At 40.2% G+C, this 25,765-nt stretch overlaps 1 protein-coding gene across 15 annotated transcripts in view; it reads left to right on the top strand.

Annotated features, from left to right (window-relative positions):
- The window catches only part of LOC101121244 (nuclear body protein SP140-like protein), a 93,677-nt gene that overhangs the window by 53,300 nt on the left and 14,612 nt on the right, over nucleotides 1–25,765 (top strand). For 10 of the 15 annotated variants that reach the window (XM_012148287.3, XM_042244383.1, XM_012148326.3 and 7 more), the window contains 4 exons: nucleotides 6,190–6,243; nucleotides 19,563–19,610; nucleotides 20,870–20,974; nucleotides 23,451–23,593. In XM_012148287.3, coding sequence (XP_012003677.3) covers nucleotides 6,190–6,243; nucleotides 19,563–19,610; nucleotides 20,870–20,974; nucleotides 23,451–23,593 — 350 coding nt within the window. The remainder of the gene's footprint in view (nucleotides 1–6,189; nucleotides 6,244–19,562; nucleotides 19,611–20,869; nucleotides 20,975–23,450; nucleotides 23,594–25,765) is intronic. The other 5 variants (XM_042244384.1, XM_042244386.1, XM_060410498.1 and 2 more) reach the window with 2 other exon arrangements.

A 25,765-nucleotide genomic window follows, 5' to 3' on the forward strand; every position in this document is an offset into this window, starting at 1 on the left:
AAAGAAATGTGTACTTTTGTATTTCTATTTTAGCAGAAAAAATTACCACAATGATGGTATCTTTTTAAGCACTTACTGTCATGTCTACTAACACCGAGATCCTAGATTTCTATAGTGCTATACTGGTTGGCACTAACGCCATTTGTAATTATAAAAACATCAAAAGACAACTGGTCCTGCTGTGTAATTATAGGCAGAAATAAAAGCTTCAGATGAACCATTGTAAAACTTTAGCATAGATTTTGTCAGATACTCAATGTATTGTGTTTGGATTGTCTGGCAGTATTTTAAACTCCTTTGGCAAATAAGACCTTACTCTGTCATTGCGAAGTCTTTAAGACTTAGGCAGAATAGCTATTGCTTCCCCATTTGGGGATGAGGAAATATTAATGGATGTACAGATGTTTAAGGATAAAAACGAGTGACTATTTTATGTCACAGGAAGACAAGAGCTGTGTTGTGTGATCAGAATCCAAAGAGGAGATACCGGGATCTGGCATAGTCACAGGAGAATGTATCAGTGTCTGATGCAAGAAAGTATATTTAACAATAATAAATGCATGTCATCCAGTCCCATTACTTCATGGCAAATAGATGGGGAAACAATGGAAACAGTCAGAGTTATTTTCTTGGACTCCAAAATCACTGCAGATGATGACTGCAACCATGAAATTAAATGACACTTGCTTCTTGGAAGAAAAGCTATGACAAGCCTAGACAGCATATTAAAAAACGGAGACATTAATTTGCCAGCAAAGGTCCATATAGTCAAAGCTATGGTTTTTCCAGTAGTTATGTATGTATGTATGTGAAATTTGGACCATAAAGAAGGCTGAGCACCGAAGGACTGATGCTTTTGAACTGTGGTGTGGGAGAAGACTCTTTGAGAGTCCTTTGGACTGCAAGGAGATCAAACCAGTCAATCCAAAAGGAAATCAACCCTGAATGTTCATTGGAAGGACTGACGCTGAAGCTGAAGCTGAAGCTCTGATACTTAGGCCACCTGATGTGAAGATCTGGCTCATTAGAAAAGACCCTGATGCTGGGAAAGATTGAAGGCAGGAGGAGAAGGGAATGACAGAGGATGAGATGGTTGGATGGCATCACTGACTCGATGGACAAGAGTTTGAGCAGACTCCAGGAGTTGCTGATGGACAGGGAAGCCTGGTGTGCTGCAGTCCATGGGGTTGCAGAGTCAGACACGACTGAGCAACTGAACAACAAATAAATGCACGTGTATATATGTATGTGTGTATATGTCACACATGTATATATGTGACATATACACACATATATGCATATATATGTGTATATATTGATGAATATATTTAACCACCAATATTAGTGTGAATATTGAAATATATATATCCAGATTGAGAGGGAAAAAGCTAAAACCATAAACAAAGAGGGTGGGAATGGAACCAGCTAGATGGCGCACAAAACACCTAAAAAGATAAGATGAAAAAGGATGAACAGAGAAATTTTTCAAAAAACAGATGTTAACAATGTAACTGGACTTCCCTGGTGGTCCAGTGGTTAAGAGTCTGCCTTGCAATGCAGGAGACACAGGCTCAATCCCTGATCCGGGAAGATCCCACCTGACATGGAGCAACCAAGTCTGGGTGCTGTAACTACTGAGCCCAGGCACTCTGGAGCCCATGTGCCACAGTTAACACCCAATGCAGCCAAATAAATAAACATTAAAAGTACAGGACCTACAATTAAATTTGAATTTCAAATAAACAAAGAATAATTCTTTAAAAAAAAAAAGAGTATCACTGATGAAATGAGAGAAATCAACACAGAAGACACGAGAAATCAGGGGCAGAGAAGCTCACAGAATCAAAGTGATGGAGATAAATTTTCTAAGGAGACCATAAAGGGGAAAAGAAGTAGGAGGTGTGGCTAGGTAGAAAGAGAGCAAATCTCCATTGGATATGAAGAGTGGTCATCGGAGCAGATGTGTTTCTCCTCAGCCCATCTGAGTTGTGGATGTTTGAGTATGTTTCAAGCTTCACAAGACCCAAATGTCACCAGATTGGGAAGTGTTATAGAGGAAGATGGGTAATTTTCAAGGTATCTCTAGGAACTTTCCCATAAACATGATAATAAAATCTTGTGATTGACAGGCCTGTGATGCAGGAAACTCATAGAGAACTGGCAGAAGTAATAATAACAGAGTGGCCAGCATCAAAAGAAGAAGCAAATGGTGACGATGAAAGTGATATACTGTGAGATGAAGCTAAATAGCACTGAAGGAAAAAACAGATAAATGCAAAGACTGTAATATTTTAAAGCCAAAAGATCCAGGTAAAATTGAAAGAAAAGAAAAATTAGAAAGGGATGTGACAGTATAGAGAGGATCACTTCAATAATAACACTAGCTCCAGAGACTGAAGCATAGAAAACCAGATGGAATGAGACACAGAGGGGAAGTAATCAGTGGAGGGGATAAAGACGAGGCACAGAGAGATGGTTGGATGGCATCACTGACTCAATGGGCATGCATCTGAGTAAGCTCCAGGAGTTGGTGATGGACAGGCAAGCCTGGTGTGCTGCAGTCCATAGGGTCGCAAAGAGTCAGACATGACTGAGTGGCTGAACTGAAATGAACAGAGAGATAAATGGTTAAAAGATGAGGGGAAAAAAATGGTAGAGAGAGAAGCAGGGCAGTGCAAAAGAAAGAGAGGAGAGAGATGGAGAAGTTGTGGATCTGAGATGCTCATGAGACCAAAGCAACATTGTTCACAGTAGCAGTAAGTTTTCAGGGTAAGGCGTCCCCAGGTATCAAAATGGCTCCTGTAACTCACCCAGTTCATAAGAGACATCGCCAATGGAGTTTCATGCACTCTTACAGCTTCAATAACCATCTATAATCAAATTGTTCCTAAACCCACATTTCCAGTCCAGCCTGACTCTGTCTTCTGTGCTTTCAAACTCAGTTATACAAATATCAGAAAGACCTGTCCAAGGTCCTAAGGTTTTAGACTTCTCCACTTAGATATCTCTCAAAGACCTTCAAACTCAACACTTTCAGAACTGAGCGCATCATCTTTCCCCTGAAAACCAGAATCTGCTCCTCCAATGTTCTCTATCTCTAAAACACTTACTAACTGACTCATTCTTTCAACTTGAACTTCTCAGTCATCCGTGACAGACATCTCAATTGATATAATCCATCTGTCACCTGAGCTTCCCTAGTGGCTCAGAGATAAAGAATTCACCTGCCAGGGCAGGAGATACAGGTTCAATCTCTGGGTTGAGAAGATCCCCTGGAGAAGGAAATGGCAACCCACTCCAGTATTCTTGCCTGGGAAATCCCATCGACAGACGAGGCTGATGGGCTACAGTCCATGGGGGTCACAAAACAATCAGACCTGACTTAGCAACTAAACAACAACAATCTGTCACCTAACTCTATCAGTTATTCCTTTTAAATGTCTCCAGCCTGTCCACTTGTTTCCATCTCCATGTCGGTACCCTTATCCATGTCTGTATCACTTCTCACTTGATCTAGCTCTATGGGCTCCTGTTTGTTCTCCTTCTAACATTGTTCCCACCAAACAAAGTCTAAGTGATTTAGCTAAGCTGATCTTTCAAAAATGTGAATGTGTTCACGCTGCTCTCCTACGTAATAGCTGAATGTCCTTTAATTTTCCTTTGGAATAAATTAATTCTTTGAGTGACTTCCAAACTCCCTCCCTGAGACCCCTGCATCTTTCTCCATCCTCATCATTGCCTCTCCTTGTCTCACTCGGTATTCAGACACACTGAACTCTTCTTGGTTTCCTGCATTTGCTGAATCCAGACTTTGGTATGTGCACTTCCATCCATTTGGGGCTGTCATCTTAGTCACCTTTCTCCCTAATCTGTTTACCTCCTTCTTCCATGATTCTTCCGCTAGAAAAGGTCCCTCATTTCAAACCAGGCTAGTTCTTCCTGCCTTCTGCATCCCCAGAGTAGACTGTACAATGTGTCTTAACAGTCTCCGTGTTTCAATGTGCATCCGTCTTTGTGCATCAGTTCCCTAGTTGCTCATAAGATTGATAAGCACTGATGCGTCAGTAGTCTTCTGCCCTGCGTCGTCACCATCATTCACCTTAGCACCTGACACGTGAGAGATGTACAGCAACCTTGATGAATGAGTAGAAAGAAAAAGTCTACCTTCTGTGTTTCAACATTTGGACATTTGTCTGGCAAAAATTCATTTATTACAGTATTTATATGAGAATATCTAATAAAGTTACTTTAATAGTTGAATATGTGTATAGAGGAACTAAAAAGCCTCTTGATGAAAGTGAAAGAGGAGAGCGAAAAAGTTGGCTTAAAGCTCAACATTCAGAAAACGAAGATCATGGCATCTGGTCCCATCACTTCATAGCAAATAGATAGGGAAACAGTGGAAACAGTGGCAGACTTTATTTTGGGGGGCTCCAAAATCACTGCAGATGGTGACTGCAGCCATGAAATTAAAAGATGCTTACTCCTTGGAAGGAAAGTTATGATCAACCTAGATAGCATATTCAAAAGCAGAGACATTACTTTGTCAACAAAGGTCCATCCAGTCAAGGTTATGGTTTTTCCTGTGGTCATGTATGGATGTGAGAGTTGGACTGTGAAGAAAGCTGAGCACCGAGGAATTGATGCGTTTGAACTGTGGTGTTGGAGAAGACTCTTGAGAGTCCCTTGAACTGCAAGGAGATCCAACCAGTCCATTCTAAAGGAGATCAGTCCTGGGTGTTCTTTGGAAGGACTGATGCTAAAGCTGCAACTCCAGTACTTTGGCCACCTCATGCGAAGAGTTGACTCATGGGAAAAGACTCTGATGCTGGGAGGGACTGGGGGCAGGAGGAGAAGGGGACGACAGAGGATGAGATGGCTGGATGGCATCACCGACGCGATGTATGTGAGTCTGAGTGAACTCCGGGAGTTGGTGATGGACAGGGGAGCCTGGCGTGCTGCAATTCATGGGGTCGCAAAGAGTCGGACACGACTGAGCGACTGAAGTGAACTGAACTGAATATATATAAATGTAACAAACAGTATTTTTGGAAAAGAATAATGTCACATAAAAGTACAAATGTATGTAAAAATGTCATCAATGAGTGGATTGGAGAAGTATATAGAAGTATATAGAAAAAAATAGAAAAATTAAAATGCATATTTTGGGTGAAGAGTAAAAACAGATTAAAAGGAAGGGACAAGGACAGTGAGGAGCAGTAACAAGAGAAAGAGATGTCAGAGGCAGAGTCACCCTGTGATGTGGGAGTCAGGGAAAGAGGAGGGGAGGAGGCGTAAGTGAAAATTTCTTTACAAGCCATAACTTAGGAGCAGAGCTCCAAGGGCTTAGAAGTGCTCCTGTGTCATGTATTCTTCAAAAAGTGTTCCAAGAGGCCAAGAAGCAATGACTGAAAGTCACCAAGCATTGATAGGATGGGTAAGGCCACCCAAGGTCAGGGTAGAGGTGGTTGAATAGATACCCCAGACCCAGGAGCAGCTGTGCAAGGTGATCAGTGTTCAAGGAGAACTTCAAGCAGCTCCCAACAGGGGGTGGACCAGTTACAGAAGGTGCAGGTCACAGGACCTTGGGCTGCAGGATGTCAGGAGTCTGAAATTAGAGCTCCCAGTCCTGATGCACTTGACTCTAAACACACTTTGACAGGGAGTGCACTCAGTTCACATCACAACCTTATTCTCTGCACTTACTTGACCTGACCATTTGGGGAACTGCAGGGAGGAAAGAATTCTATTTAACAGAATGGGTCCAACTGATTATACCTGTATGATATAGTTGAAATACACTGATGAAATCGACAATATCATGGGGCAAAGAAATAAATGTGTTCTGCTGGAAGATAATAGCGTCATTTTGTCACAACCTTGGAAAGACCTCAAAAGACAAACAATCCTTTACGCTATCAGAAAAAAAAGACCTCAGACAACTATTTGTAAACTCATTAGATAGTTTTGAAGGAGGCCTTCTAACATATTACTGATTTATATAGTGATTTCTCATTAGCTTTTGCAAATAAAATCTTATTTAATCTTCATAAAAAATGTAAAACCTGAGTGGCATACCTGTTGCTATCCCTGTTTCATAAATGAGGAAACTGATGCACATAAGTAGTGAAGAGATTTTTCAGGTTTACAGTTTTTTTAAGTTTCTGACCACCACCTGTTACTTTCTAGATTCCACGGATATTGGAAGCAATTCTACTTTGGGAAAACACGGTGGGAAAAGAAGTAAGACTATATAAGAATTTACTCGATTTTCATGTTACAAATGAACAATTTTTTAATTTATTTTAATTGGAGGTTAATTACTTTACAATATTGTATTGGTTTTGCCATTCATCATCATGAAGTTTATTATATTTTCTATACCTTTAATAAGAAAAAGATTAATGCCTTTTAAAGTAATTATTTTTCAAAATGCTCATATCTTCATGTGAATATCTTGCTTTTTATTCTTACTTTAAAATGTTTCTTGTAAATATTAACATATACATTTCCACAATTTTTCTATGCATGTGTTAATACTTTTTGTAATACAGTTTTATTTATCTAGAGTAATTCTATGCATACTCTCTCTCTTAAAAATTATATCATATCTAGAAAATTAAAATACATAACATTTTAAGTTGAACTACAAAAAACCTTTTTTAAAGGATGCTTTAACATGCACTCTTCCCATTTTTAGTGTGGTTGAGTATTTTCCATTTGTTATTGGTCATTTTTTTTCCTTCTTCATAGAATGCTTTGTCATGGAATGCTCGGTCAGTGTTTCCTGTTGTGATCTTTTTCTTTTCCTTACTATACTGCATAACTATAGAGATCTTTGTATCAGATACATGCACACTAAATCTTGTTCCTCTATGTTCCTAATATTTTGTCCCATTTGTTGTTTTTCTTTTAGGTTTGTTAACGGAATATTTTGTCTTAAAGAAGTTATAAATTTTTAGGAGGTCAAATTTGTTAGCCTTTTTCTCTCTAGTTCTTTGGTTTCCTATCATATTTATAATAGCCATTTCTAGATTTTTAAAAATATTGCTCTGTATTTGATTCTAGAATATTTGAAGTACCTGATAATTTTTATTATTTTCATAAAAATAAAGTTTTGCCATGAGTTTCGCCTATTTGTATATAGGCACTTTGATCACACAGCACCTTTACTTGTCTGAATATTAGTTTTTCTTTTATGAAAACATTGCAGGAGAAAAGGGAGAGCTCAGAAGTAGCAACAGACTGATGCTAGGGGTGAATTTTAGAATTCGCTCAAGAAGATGCCCTCCCCATCTCCTTCCCAAGTTCTTTGGAAACTCTAATTAAAAATACATTGATTTTGCAGAATGATTTAGGGAGAAGAGAGACATACCCATTTGTTTATGTCTTATTTAATGTTCTTCCACTAAGAATTTTCTTAACACTTAAAAAAAATTTATATACTGTACACATTTGTTTCCATCTATAAATATCTTTTTCCCATTACAAAAGAGCTGGGATAAATTTAAATGAGATAAGACTCTCGAAATCTTTTTAAGTAGGAAATCTATGGTCATTTTATTGCCTATTTGCATATGAGGAAATCAGAATGCCAGGTATCTTTTTCTGATTTAATATAAAATCTTAGGAGCATCTATATAATAGTTTAAGGATCTACCTGCCACTTAAAATATTAGGGCCAGGCCTCCAAATGATCAAGACAACCAATCAGAATTAAGTTTCTTAAGAAATTTGTAATAAGTGGCAATACTTTCTAATGAGGAGAGTATTACAAGACCCTTCCAAATAACTCTTTCAAGGCAAATTTATATCACAGAGAACAGAACAAATTGGTAATGGTTGCAAACAGACATGTCTTACCTTCTTATGAAAATTCTCAATACTGTCAAGGCAATTCTTGTTTTGAATTTATTTATTTATTTTAATTGGAGGATAATTACTTTACAATATTATGATGTTTTTGCCATATATCAATATGAATTGGCCATAGATATACATATGTCCCCTCCATTCATATGCTTATTGTGGGACATCTCCCCCATGAATTCTTTGTGTTAGTTTTATGGTAGAGAATTCTGTCTCTCCTTCTAAAGCTATGGGCTGAGAGGGCTTCCCCTTGTTCTCTTTGTGTAATTCTTTGTTAGGTACAAAGACTTACATTTAAAAAATCTGGTCTCTGGAATTTGACTAGTTAGCCTTATACAAAACACAGACCCATAGAGTTGGATTTTGTTGGCAGAAATAGAGAAAGTATTTGGAAAGAATCTTACCTAAAAACAGTAAAATATGATGAACATAGATTTTTCTACTACAGTCTCCAATCTTGTTGCTAAATCTGAACTAGTTTGAGATCCTTTATCTTTTTTCTATTCAGATTTCCTTTCTTGTCTTCACCTAAAGATATAACATAAATGATTTGTTCAGTGATTTAAGCGAGGATATTTACAACATCCTTTTTAAGACGATCTCTCTCATATAGTATTTATAAGTATTTACTACTTATAGGTTAATTATTATTCCCAGCATTGTCAAAATATTTTCTGTAATGTTCTTTGATCTCCAAATACTGAGGACCCTTCTTTATACACCTTCTATTTATCAGACCTCATCCTTATGGGCCTCGTCCCATTTCCACACCTCTCAACTTACCCATTTCACACTCTCAACCTTTCTACAACTTCTCCTTCCTGAAAAATCAGACCACATCTCTACTAATGGCTGCTGAAACTCAGTCTTTCCTGATGGTACTCATTTTGGGTGAAGATATGTTAACAGACTTCAAAAGTGAGCTTTATTACTGGCGTTGTGTGGGAATTTAGCATAATTGAAGGAAAAGCCAGATTTGGGGTGTCCCCAAAAACAAAAGTATAGAAGGCTTCCAATTTTGAAAGACTTTGGCCAAGCTTGCACTCATGCTAAAGACCGAGTTGCTGTTGGCTGTAGATAAAATTCCCATAGCTCATCCTATAGAACATGGCAGGATAATTTATAATGATTCCCTACTTCCACAGAATAAAGAAGTGAACTCAGAGCTTCCCTTTTTAAAAAAAATTCTGAGTTTCACCCAGAGGCAAAGAGTCAAGCATCTCATTTGCAACATAGCCCAGGGTCCGGTCACAATAGAGGATCCCAGTGACAAATATACATATTGACACAGCCTCACAATCTAGCAACCTTAGGTGCTAAATGTAAGGTGGGAACCTCCATATTTTTCCACCATGATGAAACCAAGGAGGACTAATTCCACAAGATTAAGCCAATGACATACCGCAAATACTTGGAGTGATTTATGCCTCCAACTATACTTGGCCCAGGTTAAAAGTAGTAGCGCCATGTGGCAGGTGAGAAAAAACTCTGCATTAGAAATAGTTAAGCTTCTGTATACTGATGCATCTAAGAATGTGTTGGAAGAGTAATTTAAATGACTCATTCTATCAGTCTGTGAAAAGTTTAATCCAAGTATATGATTGTATACTTAAATCTGGGGAAAAATGTTGAAATAAAGGGAGGGATAAGGAAATGTTAGGAAACTACAAATTAGAAGGTTGGTCAGTTTTCATTGTTGGTTCTTTGTCATGTACAGTGATGTAATCAGTGTTGTTGGCTAAGGAAGAGTCTCTGTAGATCTCATTGCAATGGTAAGGATGCCTCTACACCACATGCTCCCAAGAAGACTATTCATATTGACCATAGATGAGCAGCTCTGCTGACCTCATGGGTGAGGCAGGAGTAGGCAGCAGGGGTGGGGAGCATTGAGGATGGGGAGGCAGACCTCCTCCCAGGAGCCTGGGCTTTAGACCTGAAGGGATCTCTTTCTAACAAGCTCGCTTCTCCAGTCAAGAGGATGAAGCTGGTTGGCCTATCAGAGGAAGGTCTGATCATGGTCTTTCTGACTGGGAGGTTGTTGGTTGCTTCTTGCTTCCTAACACCTGGTGGGTCTTGGCATCACTGTGATCAGGTGAGTAAGCTGGGAGAATGTGATGCATTCTCTTGTCTGCTAAAGTATCACAATCTCCTACTTGCTTATAGCTCCTTCCTGGTCATTCATTGATAATGTTGATCAGAGAGTTGATAGTTGTGGTACTGTTGGTGGTAATGGTCCCTTCATGGCTTCCTGTATCTACATGTTGGAGTGCAGCTGAAATAGCATCCCTAGATATTTCGTCCAGTCTGGTAGCTATAAATTCTATCGATATGTTAATGACCACCAATTTTATTTCACCTCCTTTGGTCCCTCTATTGAACTGCCAAGTCATAAGTTCAACTTCTGACTCCAAACTTCTACTTGGAGTCTCAGATTTGACACATGAAATCCATTTCTTTATTTCACTCCCAAACCTGTCATCCACCACCTTTCTCTCACTAAATGGCATTATTTCTACTCAATTTACTTGAGTCAAAAGTATAAAATAATGTGCTTGATTCCTCTTTTTTTCCCTAGTTCCTCCACATCCATTCACAAAAATGTTTCAAAACTATATATATTTTTTTAAAAAAAGAACCAAATATAGATAAGTATAACATCTGAAATCAAAAACAATGAAAAAATTGGGTGGACTCTGAAAATACATTGTGTGTGTGTGCATGTGTATACAAATACAGCCAGTTCTCATTATTCATGGTATAGAGGTTATATGAAGTCATCCCAAACCCAAAGTAGCTAATAGCAAAACTTTGCTTCCAAAAGAAATAGAGGGTTTGGTTCCTGTGAGCCTCTGGTCCTATTTTTGTAAACCAATAAACATAGATCTTTGTTTCATGAGTGTTTCTGTTTAAAGACACCTAATTTATTATACACGTTGATTCATTAATGTTGAACTCACATCCAACGGCGTTATAACTCATGCCTGATTGGAGCTCGTCTAACACACGTGTTTTCTCCATAAGACACGTCACAGTCTTAAGAACACTAGACAGCACTTCAGCACTAGGCTTGAGGCCATTTTAAGCAGCATAATTACCAATAAAAAGCACAAAAATGAGAACAACATGGAATTAAGTAGATGGCAAAAGGATGCTTGTTTACAAAATGAGCTGAAACAAGGAGGCAGAGCTTTGTCTTATTCAGCCTCTGCTGGGAACACGTGTGTCTGGCAACACAAATTTTTCACTGCTCTGTACACCACCATGAATGACCATGGAAACGCCATGAGAACTGACTTGGGAGTTTCAAATCAATTTTAGAGAGTGGGTGACTTCACAAATTTGGAATATGTGAGTAATGAAGATTGGCTGTATATATACATATTTTCATTCTTTCTAGATTAGTTTTTTAAATTAAATAATACATAGGTTCTCATAGGCAATATTTTATTATTGTTGCTTGCCAGACAGCCTGCAATTTGGATTTATATTTACTCTCTGACCCAAGAGTTGTTTAACAGAGGGTGGGAGAAAATGTACATTCTCTATTTCCATTTTCTAGGTATGAAGTTGAATGTATATCAGCAATATCAACCTTGTTAAAATGTATTATTTGGGTCTTTCATACCCTTCTCATTCTGTCCACTTGATCATTTGTGGACTGAGGGTAATAAAAAATAAGATTGTCTACTAGTAGAGTGTTTTTACCTCTTATGATATTTCCTGTAATTTCTATTTGCTTAAAATATTTTGTCCTGGATTATACTTTTTTTGATAATCATATCAGGATTCCCTGGTTTCTTTTCGTTGATGTATGCCGAAATTACCTTTGCCTGTACATTGATTTTCAGCGTTTAAAAATGTGTTTTTATTTGAGTCTTTTGTATATGGTTAAAAGGTGGGATTTACTTTGTAATTTAATTACAAAATATATTATTTAAATAAGTGAGTTAAGTCCATGTCCTTTTATTGTTAGGACCAAAATGTTTGAACTCATTTCTGTCATGTTAATTTGTACTGATGACTCATCTTGTTCTAGTGTCTTGGATATTAAAAATGTCAACACCCTGCATTCTGTCTTCAATGCATTTATGTGCATATGCATACCTGTGATACTTAGGAAGGTTTGCATTTTGGTTGCAGTGGTTAAAGCTGGGCATAGGATTGCTTAGCTGAGACTAACCCTCCCAACTGGTCTAGCAGTTAGCCCTGCCACATTTCTCCTGAGTAGGAGAAACATGAGACACTTCTTTCCTTTAAAAGAAATGAATGGTTGAGTTCTTGTTCATTTCCCATATTTCCTTTGGTTGGGAGTATATACTTTTATTTACAAAGGTTTATTCTTTTGTTGTAGTAATTACTCTCAGAAGTACCTTTATATGGCACCTTTGATCCTCTCTGAAGACAGATCCCGTTAATTTCCCACCCAGTAGATCTGCAAAATTAGCATGTTTCCTACATTTCTCTGTCCAGTCTCTTTCCTCTCCCACCCAATTTAGGCCACACTTTCCTTTTATTTTTTACCTCTCATATATAAAAAGTGCTTTATATTTATCCTTTATTTATCCAAATAATACCCCTTGACTCCCAACAGTAAAACAGACAATGACCTTGCTCTACCATTCGTATTTCTGCCTTCCTCTGCAATTTTTTTGGTATTACATTATATCTATATTTTCAGGACATATACACTTATCACTCTGGTCTTTCACCTCATTTACATTTTTATTTTAATCTTCTTGCCAAAATGTCTCAGTCCTGTCTTGGTTTGCTAAAGGGGACCCTCTATCAGTTTTCTCAATAAGTACTCACAGGACCAATATTTCCAAAATATCCCTATTCAAAAGTACTTGCTTTTATTATTTATACCTGAAAATAATTTGCTTGTTCTTTACTTCTAGAACTGTCTTGTAGGATTTTCCCAAAACCTTCTGCGACATTCAATGTTGCTATAGAAAATTCTACAGCCAAAGAGATTCCTCTCCCTTGAAAATGACTTGGTCTTTGGGCCCAGGCTGCCCATTCAATTCTTTATCTTTAAAGTCCAGTAAGTTTGCTGGAATATATTTCAGGGTTGACTGGAATCTATTTTCTCTGCTACAGAGTGAAAATACATGTACTTACGCAAAGTATACTTGATTATTTAAAATAATCTCAGAAAATGTTTTCTTGAACTTACCTTTAGTTATGTCTTCTCTTACTTTGGTCCTCTTCTTCAAGAACGCTAAGGATTTGTTCACTGCTTTCTGTTGATAGGGATATCACCCACATTTTTCTTCTAATGGAAAGACCCAGACTATTCTGCTCACATCCCATTGGCCCACACTTGGTCACATGGCCAGAGCTAAGTGCAAGGGGAGGCTACAGGCAGCCAAGCGTCCTATGAAAGAAAAGAGGGAGTATTTATGGGTGACAAACAGCAATCTGCTTACTTGTTCTCCACATTTTCCTCCCAAGTCCCTGATTTCCTCAAAGAGGCAAAGTCAGACTCTTTGTTGGTTTAAGCCTGGCCTTGTCGTCTCCTGAGGCACTTGGGCAATAAAAGGAGCTGGAATATGGATGCAATCTCTGAGCTTTGTGGCCAGAGACAAGTTAGCGTTGAGTGGAAAATAAGGGAGAAAGTGTTAGAAAAGTCTGTTGTAACTGATGAACACAGCTCTCAATGGAATGAGGAGAAGCAGACAAGAGAGAATTTAATCAATTAACCAGAAGCCAGACTCCTGGTATCACATCAGATCTATGCCCAATATACACACAATTACTGAAACCAAACTCAGAGCACATACCACACTGTGGGTGCCGTAGAGACAGGTGACACCCCATTCTCTGAACTGAGTTCTGTGATTTTCATTTCTACCTCGTTCCTTGTATTCTCTTCTTTATCTCTCTTCTTTTTCCTGCTCCCTTCCCGTTCTACTAATATTTTTCTTCTCTACTTTATTTCTTTTGGTCATTCTTTAAAATCATATCATATAAAACACTGCTGCTGGGTTTACCTGGCGCTGTAGAGATGACAAGATTTTTCTTCTGGAGCTGAAAACATATTTGGATATACATTTCTTTCATTTGGAAGAAATCCTTTCAATTTCTTCTGATTATTTCTAATACTAGATACATATTTGAATATATTATTATTATTATATATTAAATATATTTTAAACTATAGTAGTAGTATTCGTCACTCAGTCATGTCTCTTTGTGATCCCATGGACTGTAGCCTGCCATGCTCCTCTGTCCATGGAATTCTCCAGGCAAGAAAACTGGAGTGGTTTGTGCACGCTTCAGTAGCAGCTTGTGGGCTCAGAAGCTTCAGTTCCCAGGCTCGAGAGCACAGGCTCAGTAGTTTCGATGCATGGCTTAGTGACTCCACAGCATGTGGGATCTTCTTCCCCAACCAGGGATCAAACCCATGTCTCCTACGTTGGCAGGCCTATTCTCAGCCACTGCACCACCAGGGAAGCATCCCATACTTATCTTTATCATCTTGTTTATTTCCCAGGTTATACTTACCTGGTCTAAGAATTCTGTCCTCTGAGTTTTTGTGAAATCTCACTGCCATATTTGATTTAATAGTTGGAATGAGGAGTCTAAGCACAGATCACATTTTTTTCCTTCTCCTACTTTCTTCCTTATCAAACCTGTTCTCTTAAATAGTTCTTTCTATGCCACAGGATGAAGTCTTAAGCCCCAGAGTTGTGTTAATCCTTTTCAGCAGCAGTGATATTCTCACTCAACATTAAAAAGACTGAGCTGATATAGTATTAAAACTTTAAAATAGGTAGGGGGGAAATTGGGTAAGAACAGCCTCTTCGGCCATCTACACATCTTCTCTAATGCCGTTCAGTATCTACTGCTTTCGGCTGATTCAAGTTGGGGAGGAAGGAGAGAAGGAAGTAGTCAAGAGCAGGAATGGCCCTCTAACAATAAACCCTTCACTTCTCCCAGAAATGGCAGAGGCATGAGTCACATCTGTGGGTTCTTCAGAGATCCTCCCCCTTCAGGGAGAATTTCTCAACTGAAGTTCCCCTGATGCAGGAAATCCAACTGATGGCTTACCACTTCCTTCTTAGTCTCCCAGCTTCCAGGAGGTCCACACCCTTTCTAGGGTCACCTCTTTCATCCAAAATGTCTCCTGGACACAGTACCTCTCAAGAATTAACTGAACCTCTCCCTTCCCAGGGAAGGCTCATGCCTCTTCATGGTCTTCAGACTTTCTAGGCCCCTCTCTAGACTTTCCAGGTTTGAGTCTTTAAACACCGCTGCCTCCCTTAAGCCCTTGGAGACACAGATTAATTATCTTGGAAGCTTCCTCACTTGCCTTGAGGGGAGGGGAGCACTGAACTTCTATAGCAAGTCTCCGGTGCCAATAGATAGTCTATTTGAATAGGAAACCCAAGAACAACCACTCTACTTTCTGTGGTATATTGAGAGAGAAACTTCACAAAGAACACTTATTACCTGGACTTAAACCCCAAAGCTCCCAGTAAGGAGAGCTCTTAAGCTAAACCAGACTACTTTTGTATCTTTAATTTATTTGGCCTAGCAGGTTTGCCTGGTGGCTCAGATGGTAAAGCATTTGCCTACAATGTGGGAAACCCAGGTTCAGTCCCTGGGTCAGGAAGATCTCCTGGAGAAGGAATTGGCAACCCACTCCAGTACTCTTGCCTGGAAAATCCCATGGATGGAGGAACCTGGTAGGCTACAGTCCATGGGGTCACAAAGAGTCGGACACGACTGAGCGACTTCACTTCACAACAGGTTTGAAGGAAGGTGAATCAAGCAGTGCCAGAGAAAAACAGGAAGAGAAGATATTTTTTGTTCGCCTAAGAACCTACAGTTAAACAGGCCCAAACTGTAGTCCAGTGCAAGAAAGAGAAAGGAACAAAGGAAGGAAGAGAGAAAAGGGGAAAGAATGAAGGGGAGAAATGCAAACAAAGAATAAAAGAAGGAAGGGAGGAGAGGCGCACATTCCACGGCCCTGCCTTGGGAATCAACATGTTTGAACACGGCCTTCAAGAAATTCACCTGCACAAGCCCCCCTCATCGTTCCTCTCACAGCCTCTTATATCTGACAGCCTATTCACCTGAGATAGGGTTTCAATCAACCTTTTTTGATATCTCTCACCCTAAGATTTTCTGTGACTTGAAATTATATTTCTACAAATTCTACTTTGGCAATTTCTCTTGGTTAATTCTTTAGATCTTTTTTTGTCCAAACCCATGTGAACAAGCTCTTTTGTCTCTTTCATATTTTCAGCCCAAAAGCCTTCATTCAGGGTTAAGATGATGGCCAATGTATTATTTGTGTAGGTCACCATCACATATCCCTACTGCTGCTAAGTCACTTCAGTCATGTCCGACTCTCTGCGACCCCAGAGACAGCAGCCCACTAGGCTCCCCCATCCCTGGGATTCTGCAGGCAAGTACACTGGAGTGGGTTGCCATTTCCTTCTCCAGTGAATGAAAGTGAAAAGTGAAAGGGAAGTCGCTCAGTCGTGTCCGACTCTTAGCGACCCCATGAACTGCAGCCTACCAGGCTCCTCCGTCCATGGGATTCTCTAGGCAAGAGTACTGGAGTAGGGTGCCATCGCCTTCTCCGGCACATATCCCTAGATAATCCAAATTCTTGCATTACTGCATTGATTCTGCCTCTCAAGCAAAGGAAACCTGGATTGCTAAACTTAATTTTTTTAATTTCAGGATGCTTCAGTTTCTTTATAGGTAATGGGGATAGTAAAACTCCCTAAGATAAATTAATAAATGTAAGGGCCTTAATTTGTGTCTAGCATGTAATAAGCACGTAACAACTGTTCAGTTCATCGCTCAGTCGCATCAGACTCTTTGCGACCCCGTGGACTGCAGCACAGCAGGCTTCCCTGTCCATCACCAACTCTCAGAGTTTGATCAAACTCATGTCCATTGAGTCAGTGATGCCATCCAACCATCTCATCCTCTGTTGTCTCCTTCTCCGCCTGCCTTCAGTCTTTCCCAGAATCAGGGTCTTTTCCAATTAGTCAGTTCTTTGCATCAGGTGGCCAAAGTATGGGAGTTTCAGCTTCAGCATCAGTCCTTCCAATGAATATTCAGGACTGATTTCCTTTAGGATTGAGTGTTTTGAACTCCTTGCTGTCCAAGGGACTCTAAAGAGTCTTCTCCAACACCACAGTTCATAAGTATCAATTCTCTGGGACTCAGCTTTTTTTTCTAGTCCAACTCTCACATATATACATGACTACTGGAAAAACCATAGCTTTGACTAGAGGGAACTTTGCTGGCAAAATAACGTCTCTACTTTTTAATATGGCATCTGGGTTGGTCATAGCTTTTCTTCCAAGGAGCAAGCATCTTTTAATTTCATGGCTGCAGTCACCATCTGCAGTGAGTTTGGAGCCCAAAAAAATAACGTCTCTCACTGTTTCCATTATTTCCACATCTATTTGCCAAGAAGTAATGGGACTGGGTGCCATGATTTTAGTTTTTTGAATGTGGAGTTTTAAGCCAGCTTTTTCACTCTCCTTCATTTTCAGCTTTCATTATTATCATTCTCAAAGTGTTCCTTTAGATACAAGAAATAAAACTTGCCTTAAGTTCTTTTAAATGTAGACATAAATGTGTTTGGATTAGTGAGAGTAAGCAACATGAAATCTAGGAACCCAGGTTAACCATCAAAGGCTTGGTAAGTGCAAGGCTCTGGAGCATTTATTTTTCTTTATGCAGTAGGATCTTGACAATTTACAGTAAAATGGAATTTTTTAAAAGTATTATTACATGCAATGCAACTGTTCAGCAGCATCTGTTTTATATTTTTCTATTTTCTCAGAAAGAGGGGAAAGACATAGAATTGAGATTCTGAGTAACAGAGCCTCAAAGAGGCAAACCAAGAGGAAAGAAATATATAAATAAATGTTCAATAACTAAACATCTAAATTCATATGTTTTATTCTACACTTTTATTAATAGACTTATTTCTCTAATTACTTTCTATAGCTACTAACCATTGAGAAATATACCAGATTTAGTCAACTTCTAAAACATGACAGGGAGACAAAGATGATGCTTCAAACAAGTAGCATAGTGGTGGAATCTGCAACCAGAACCCAAGGCCCAAGGGCTTCTGCAGTGCTGAACTGATAACTTTTGAGGCTGGAAATAGTTGTAGCTATAAAACACTGGGTAACTCACGAGTGATGACACTGTCCTGCCCTACGTCCCACCCCCGTGAGGCAATCCTGTGGACTTGGGTCCGTCACATTGCCCCTTCTGCCTGAGTTTATTCCTCTGTAAAGTGAAATAATAATAAAGAGACTAACTGGCCAGCAAGGCCCACCTCAGCTTCATACATGAGCTGTTTTCTCCTGGAACCAGCATTACCAAAGTAGTACTCTAGGATTCTAGCCGTGGGAACTGAATGATGGGCACAGACCTTTAGCTAGAAAGCATCCCTGACTTCAACGTTCAGACACTGCTGAATGATGGCACATGGACATGCCTGATCTTTTCGGATGCAATCAGTAATTGAATCAGATACTACATTTTTCTGAAATATCTAAGTCAACATTTTGTGCTATCTCTAACCCTACCTACAACTTTAGGAACTTAGGCATCAATTTTACATTGAAGGCAAAAAGAGAAGGGGGCAGCAGAGGATGAGATGGTTAGATAATATCAATGATTCAATGGACATGATTTTGAGCAAACTCTGGGAGATAGTGGAGGACAGAGGAGCCTGGCATGCTACAGTCCATGAGGTCACAAAGTCAGACACGACCTAGTGATGGAAAAACAGCAACGAAAACAAAAATCAATTTTATAAGCTTCCCTTCTTTGGGCCATTGAACTAGTTTGTTTGTTCGCTTTTTGTCAGTCCTTGCTCATTTTTGCCACCATTTTTTATCAAAAAGCTTTCAAGTTTAGTTTTGCAGCAGTTACCTGACCTACAGAATTGAGCATAAAGTTTTCCTTGAGACCTAATATTACTACCTTTAATCACTGCCTCTTTATAAAAGTAAATCTTCAGTGCTTTTATTTAATTTGTATTTTTAGCTGTGCACATTCAATTTTCTCATCTGTAAGATGAGGATAGTATTAGTTCTTATTTGATAAATTTGCTCTAAGGATAAAGTAAATCAATAGAGACAGGTTCTAAGGATCGTTCCTGGTGCACAATAATGAACTGACAGATGTCCAGCTTCATTACTCTGCTCACATTGCTGCTCTGTTACTTGGGAAATGTGTAAGACATGGTTTCAATTTTATTTGGAATGACTGGGAAATGTTAGTAAAAGAAATACAGGATATATCTCGCATCATCTTTGTAACTAAGTCTAGACCACAGTTCCCCAAACTAAGGTCCACAGGGCAAAGTCAATCCATGAACTGTTTCATTAATGAATTTTTAGTGGAACACAGCCAGAGCCACATCTTACCATTTATGAATTGTCTATGGATGCCTTCACAATAAAACAGTAGAGCTGAGTAATCACAAAAGAAATTGTGGTCCATAGCACCTTAAATATTTTCTTCTCTGGCCCTTTACAGAAAAAACCCCTAACTCCTTATCAAGGTATCTGACATTTTTCTTGATGTACTAGACAGACTCCTGAAAAGTGACATTTGAATGGTATTTTTGCAAAACACTATTTGCAACATAATGTTGTAAAAAGACACATTTATGTTATTTTTCTACTTTCTCCCAGGGATAGAAACAGTCTGCACTGAGTCTTTGAAAAGAGGCAGAAAAAGAGGTAAAAAATAAATGATTAATGCATTTTTAACTAAAATAATGCAAATTTCTATTTTATAATTCATGTTTTTAGTGATCAATCAATTTTCTTAATTAACTTATAGAGCCAGTAACAAATGTTAGGATAGTTCCTGCTCCTGCTCAGTTTCAACAACATGACAGGCAGCCACTTCATTGATTAGTCAATCGATCTGTGAGAGACCCCCAGGCCTCCTGAGCAGGTCTCCCCTCACCATAGTGATAACTTTTGAGGAAGGAAATATGAAGAAATGTATCTAAAGAGTATGACTCACATAGTATTTAGCTCATTCATCTCTCTTGCCTACACAGAGAGCCATAGGCTAGCCACCAAAGGGGACTCTGAGTGGCAACGGGACCTGTTACCAAAGAAATTCCTAAAATTTCTTTGATTGTATAACTTTGGCTTGTCACTCATTTTTTTGGCCTCAATTTCCTCCTCTGTAAATCGGTGGGTGGCAGGTGAATTTGAATGGCCTCCTGCACCCACCCAACTCTAATAGAACTGACTCTGGAAGGACTGTCCACAGCCTACCCTCCCCATCAAGAGAGAAGCCCCAACATTAGTCTTTAATGGATCCCCTTTAATACTGGCCAGAAGGGCAAGAGAAAATGTTCCCACTACTGACATCCTTTCTAAGATTTTCAGCACCTGCTTCAGAGGAATCAGACCTCAGCACCCTCACCCCAGGGTATACAGAGGCCCTCTCCCTGAGAAATCTGTGGTTTCTTTTAGAGCAAGTTACATTCTAGGAGCAGAGAAAGCTCACATGAAAGAGAAGTGAAGCAAAGCAGAAAGCAAGGCGGGAAGGTGGAACTGACCCGCCGGGGGCCCATTGCAACCCTGCTTTGTTGCCCCAGCTGAGCCCTCAAACAGGGAGAAAAAATGAAAAATTGAGGCTTTTTCTCCATCTGTATAACTTCAAAGCAATGATATGACTATAAATCTTCCTTCAAAACAGCAGGAAGAAAATGATCGTGCAATAGGTAGCTGGGGCTGGCAAGCTTGGGAATTCAGATCCTGCTTCAAGAGGTGTGTATTTAGGATTTCAGAGGATTGGGATATAAAGTGACATTAGGTTTATGGACCTAACCTGCCATAAAGAAAGACCTAGATATGTATCTAATTCATGGGAGAAATCCTCCCATTACATTTTAAGTTATAAAGAAGGATCTCAAGATGGGGGAGGAGAGACCATTTTAGAGCAAGATGGAATGAAAAAAACGCATGCTTCCTTGCAGGTCCAAGAGTTCCCAGAGATACAAATATGGATTTTCAACGTGATCAGCTTCCCGTGGCTTGTGGTGAGGCGAAGGGAATTTTATATAAGGAGAAAATGAAAAAAGGTGGGCTTCACAATATTCTACACTTTTCAGTTAGAAAACTCTCATGTGAATGATGTATTGTACAGGTTGTGGACCCTTGTTGGGGGGAGGGACATGTTTCTAAGACTGTCCCCAGGTCTGGTGGTTCTCTAGGAAGACTGAAAGGAGTCAGCATATTGTTGAACTCGTGGCTGTTATTTATTCTATTGAAAAGGCACACCAAAAAAATCAGCAAGGGGAAGAAGCACATGGTACAGATGTCAGTTTCCAAAGTCGTCTCCCAGAGGGGTCACCGTGACGCACTTAATTCTCCAGCAATGATGTGCAGTGTTGTCTGCCAGGGAAGCTGCCCTGAGCCTGAGAGTCCAGGGCTTTTACCAGGGGTTAGTTACATAAGTACCCTCTGGCTAGCACATGCCAAAATTCCAAACTCTTGGAAGGAAAGCAGGCATTCCACACACACCATATCGTTTATACCAACAGTTCAGGCACAGTGAGCCACGCTTAAGTCTGGGAATAGTGAGACCCCTTCCCCAGACCACGTTCCCAGATGCCAGCCAAGGGCCATCTGGGAACCAGACTTTCTGAAGAAAGCAGGCTCAATTCTTCTCTGTTGGCTCTTTTCCACATAGCATCCTAGAGAAGCTGGGGGAAAGACAGCATTTCCACACTTAATAAATTAATGAACATTAGCTAACCAGGTCATCTCCTCTCCTGCCATGGAAAGTGCCCACGGGTTCCCATCTGCACCCAATACAAGGGCAAGTGCTTCAATAACAGGATGGAAGATGTACACATTTGAGAAACCCAACAACAGCCTTCACAGTCGATTCCCTGTAATGTCTGTCTGGCCTTCGGCTCACTGAAAAAGAGCACAGCCTTTAGGCTCAGAAGACCTGAATTTGAGTTTCAGCTGTACCAAGAGTGTCTATTTTGTGTGGGTCAATGCAGTATCTCTCATACTGAACTTAGTCTTCACCCAAATGGGAATAATAATAAAACTTGCCTCACCATATTATGAGAAAAAAGCAAGATAATAAATGTAAAAGCTTGCAAACTATAATTGTTATAGTACAAATGCTCAACTTGCTCATCTATCCTAACTGATTCCCTCCTCCCAAAATATAGTTTATTCGATACCAACAAGTATTGGGTTGGGCAAAAAGTTTGTTCAGGTTTTCCATATCTTACAGAAAACTCCAAATGAGCTTTTTGGCCAATCCAATATAAATGGGTTTTTTGCTTTTGCGTGTATGTTAGTTGCTCAGTCATGTTCGACTCTTTGCCACGCTATGGACTGGTAGCCTGACAGGTTCCACTGTCTGTGGGATTCATCAGGCAAGGTAGGTAAACCATTCCCTTCTCCACAGAATCTTCCTGACCCCGGGATCAGACCTAGGTCTCCCTCATTGCAGGCAGATTCTTTACCGTCTGAACCACCAGGGAAGTCCATATATAAATGTTTGCCTAATGACTATATCAGATCAGTTCAGTCGCTCGGTTGCGTCCAACTCTTTGCAACCCCATGGACTGCAGCATGCCAGGCCTCCCTGTCCATCACCAACTCCCAGAGTTCACTCAGACTCACGTCCATTGAGTCAGTGATGCCATCCAACCATCTCATCCTCTGTTGTCCCCTTCTCCTCCCCTCTTCAATCTTTCCCAGTATCAGGGTCTTTTCCAATGAGTCAGTTCTTCATATCAGGTGGCCATAGCACATATATAATTTAACTTTTCCCACTTTATAGCATTTTCTAATTTCTTTTAACATAAAATAGCTTGAGTTCAAAATATGAGAAATAGTTGCTTGCCGTGAGCTGAAATGATCAATTTAGTACAAGACAAGGCAGATGTAGCTGTGGTGACCCCCGTGTGACCTGACTTGCCCCCTCAGAAGCTCAGCCTGGTTCTATCTCAGGTCTCAGAGAAGGGAAGAGAAAGAATCTTCCCTACTCATCTTTAGATTCATTCATTTTTTTTCTCTTTTGAACATAATACTTTTTTATGTAAATATGGGTAGTAACTGGGGGCTTCCCAGGTGGCACTGGTGGTAAAGAACCTGCCTGCCAATGCAGGAGACATAGAGATGAGGGTTCAATCCCTGAGTCGGAAAGATCCCCTGGAGGAGGGAATGGCAACCCACTCCAGTATTCTTGCCTGGAGAATCCCATGGACAGGGGAGCTTGGCAGGCTACAGTCCATAGGTCCCAAAGAGTCGGACACGACTGAAGTGAGTTAGAACGTGCTCCTGGGTAGAAATCACTGTCCTTCTCATTGCATGGAGGTCAAAGTATGCACACTGGACAGGAAGTTGGCTCCTACCCTTGCCTTTCAGACTGCTCTGGGTCCCCAAGAGGGGACTCTGCTCTCCTGCTGCCGATTCTGAACCCAAAACGGGTGGCCCAGATTCATGTGGTGGGAGGTCAAGTCTTGGGGTTCTCACAGGCCGGTGTATGCCCTGGCAAGAAAGGGAGCTCACCTTGTCTTGGTCCCACAGGCTCCTCAGAAAAGTGTATAAAGGATAAAAATGGAAAGTGGTTCACCCTCAAGGAGTTTGAAGATGAAGGGGGCCACAGAGCCTCCAAGAACTGGAAGCAGAGTGTGCGCTGCGGGGGATGGCCCCTGAAAAACTTGATTCAGGTATTCTAGCATCAGAGCGCTGCAGTCAAGGGTTTTGTGTCATGGGTCACTGGTTTCAAGCTTTAGCAGGACACTTCCAGAAAATCACCATGCCTAGGTCACAATGCATATATTACCCCTAATAGTTCATGTGAGTGCTATCTTCGCTGGTTTTCATTACAACTCAATTCTCTAAGTGTGTAAACTTTTACACTTAAATTTTTAAATTTTTTATTTAATTTTTAAAAGTTACTTTCCACTTCCAATTATTACAAAGTATTGGCTATATTCCCCGCATTGTACAATACCTCCTTGAGCCTGTCTTATACCCACTAGTTGTATCTCCCACTTCCCTACTTCTATGTTGTTCCTCTCCCCACTTCACTGTTAACCACTGGTTTGTTCTCTATATCTCTGAGTCTGCTTTTTTATGTTATATTTACAATGTTTTATATATATATATATATATTTAGATTCCACATGTAAGTGATGCCATGCTTACATTTGTCTTTGTCTGACATTCACTTACTTAGCATAATGCCCTTCAAGTCCATGTATGTGGCTGCAAATGGCAAAATTTTGTTCTTTTCTATGGCTGAGTAGTATTCAAACTCTTACAGTTTTGGAGGTAGAACAGTAAAAATTGTGACCTTGGCGCTGCCACTAATAATTGCCATTGTATAATTTGGTCACAGGAAAGTAAATTAAATTTAATAAATTTAATTTGGCGGGGGAAGATCTTAGGCTTTGTCGGGGGAATGTTTAAAATAACAATAATAGAACTGTGTATCTGAAAATAATGCATCAGAATGAGTGTTTTCTAGATAGATTTATGAAGTTCATTCTTGAAAAAGGATATTTTAAAATAAAATATCTCTTTGATCCTCATATCAGCCCCTGATGTGAACAAAACAGGCCAGATCTCTGTTACAGACGAACTTGTGCCTCCTGGCTCTGTACCACATGCCCCAGATGGTCCTTCCTTGTGCCAGTCTACTGATGAGAAGATAGTTATTGAATACGTCTAAATCCACAGGGACTGTAAAGTGTGGCCCCCAGCCCCTAACCAGGAAGACAACTACTCATTTATAAGCACAGGACGGCACAGCTCATGGGTAGGATAATGAGATTCGCTGGCAGGAAGAGACACAGTAGCTCAGGGAAGGGAAGGTCGTTTCTGTCTTTGAAGTTGAGGCCAGTTTCACGGAACAGTTTGCACTGAGCTAGGTCTTAAAAGAAGACTAGTTCCAACAAGCCGAAAGGTAGGACTGAGAAATTCTGCACAGAAAGGATGGTGTGATTTGTCAAGAAGTTGTGGGTGCTAAGGCTTCCTAATGAACAGGGCTGAATGTAGAGGCCCAAGGCAGAAGACTGAGCCTTTCATTTAATCATGGGGCAGTTGTGAGGGGTTTGGGTTCGGGACTGACTAAGTTGAAAGAGTGTTGTAGAGGTAAGAATCTGATCAGGGAATGCAAGATAGATTACAGGGTGGGGAACTTTAACCCACGGAGATGTCAAGTGACCTCCATCACCTTTCCACCTGATCAATCCCACTCACCCTGCAAGGCCCAGCTCAAACAGCACACTCTGCTGGAGTCCTTGGAAATTCCCTGAGCTTGCTTCCTGTTGCAGCTCTAACAATTTCCCACAAGCTTAGTGCCTTAAGACAACGTAAATCTATTATCACACAGTTCTGCCGACCAGAAGCATGAGATCAGTTTCATAGGACTCAAGTCAAGGTTCAGCAGGGCTGGTTCCTCCTGGAGCCTTGCAGGGAGAATCTGCCCCTTGCTTTTTTCAGCTTTTGGAAGCAGCCTTCATTCCTTGGCTTGTGGCCCCTTCCTCACACCACTCCAGCTCTTGTTCTGCCATCACATCTCCCACTACTGACTCTGGTCCTCCTGTCCCCTCTGCTAGGGGCCAAAGTCCCTTTTACTGTATAACTTAGCACATTCAGGGGTCTGGGGATTGGGATGTGAACATCTTGGTGGGGATGGGGGAGTGTGGGGAACAACAGACATTATTTAGCCTACTATAGCTATACATCTCTAGATCCTGAAATATTCTGAAAGCACAGTTAAAACTTTATCATTCTTACTAATTCTGTGCCAGCTTTTTCCCACTTGTCTCCCCAAAGAGAGTGTGTGTCCAAGGCCACTGATAAGGCCTGCCACCTGTCAATCACTCACTAGG

This window comes from Ovis aries, chromosome 2 (genome assembly GCF_016772045.2).
Source record: "Ovis aries strain OAR_USU_Benz2616 breed Rambouillet chromosome 2, ARS-UI_Ramb_v3.0, whole genome shotgun sequence".
NCBI classification, from domain to species: domain Eukaryota; kingdom Metazoa; phylum Chordata; class Mammalia; order Artiodactyla; family Bovidae; genus Ovis; species Ovis aries.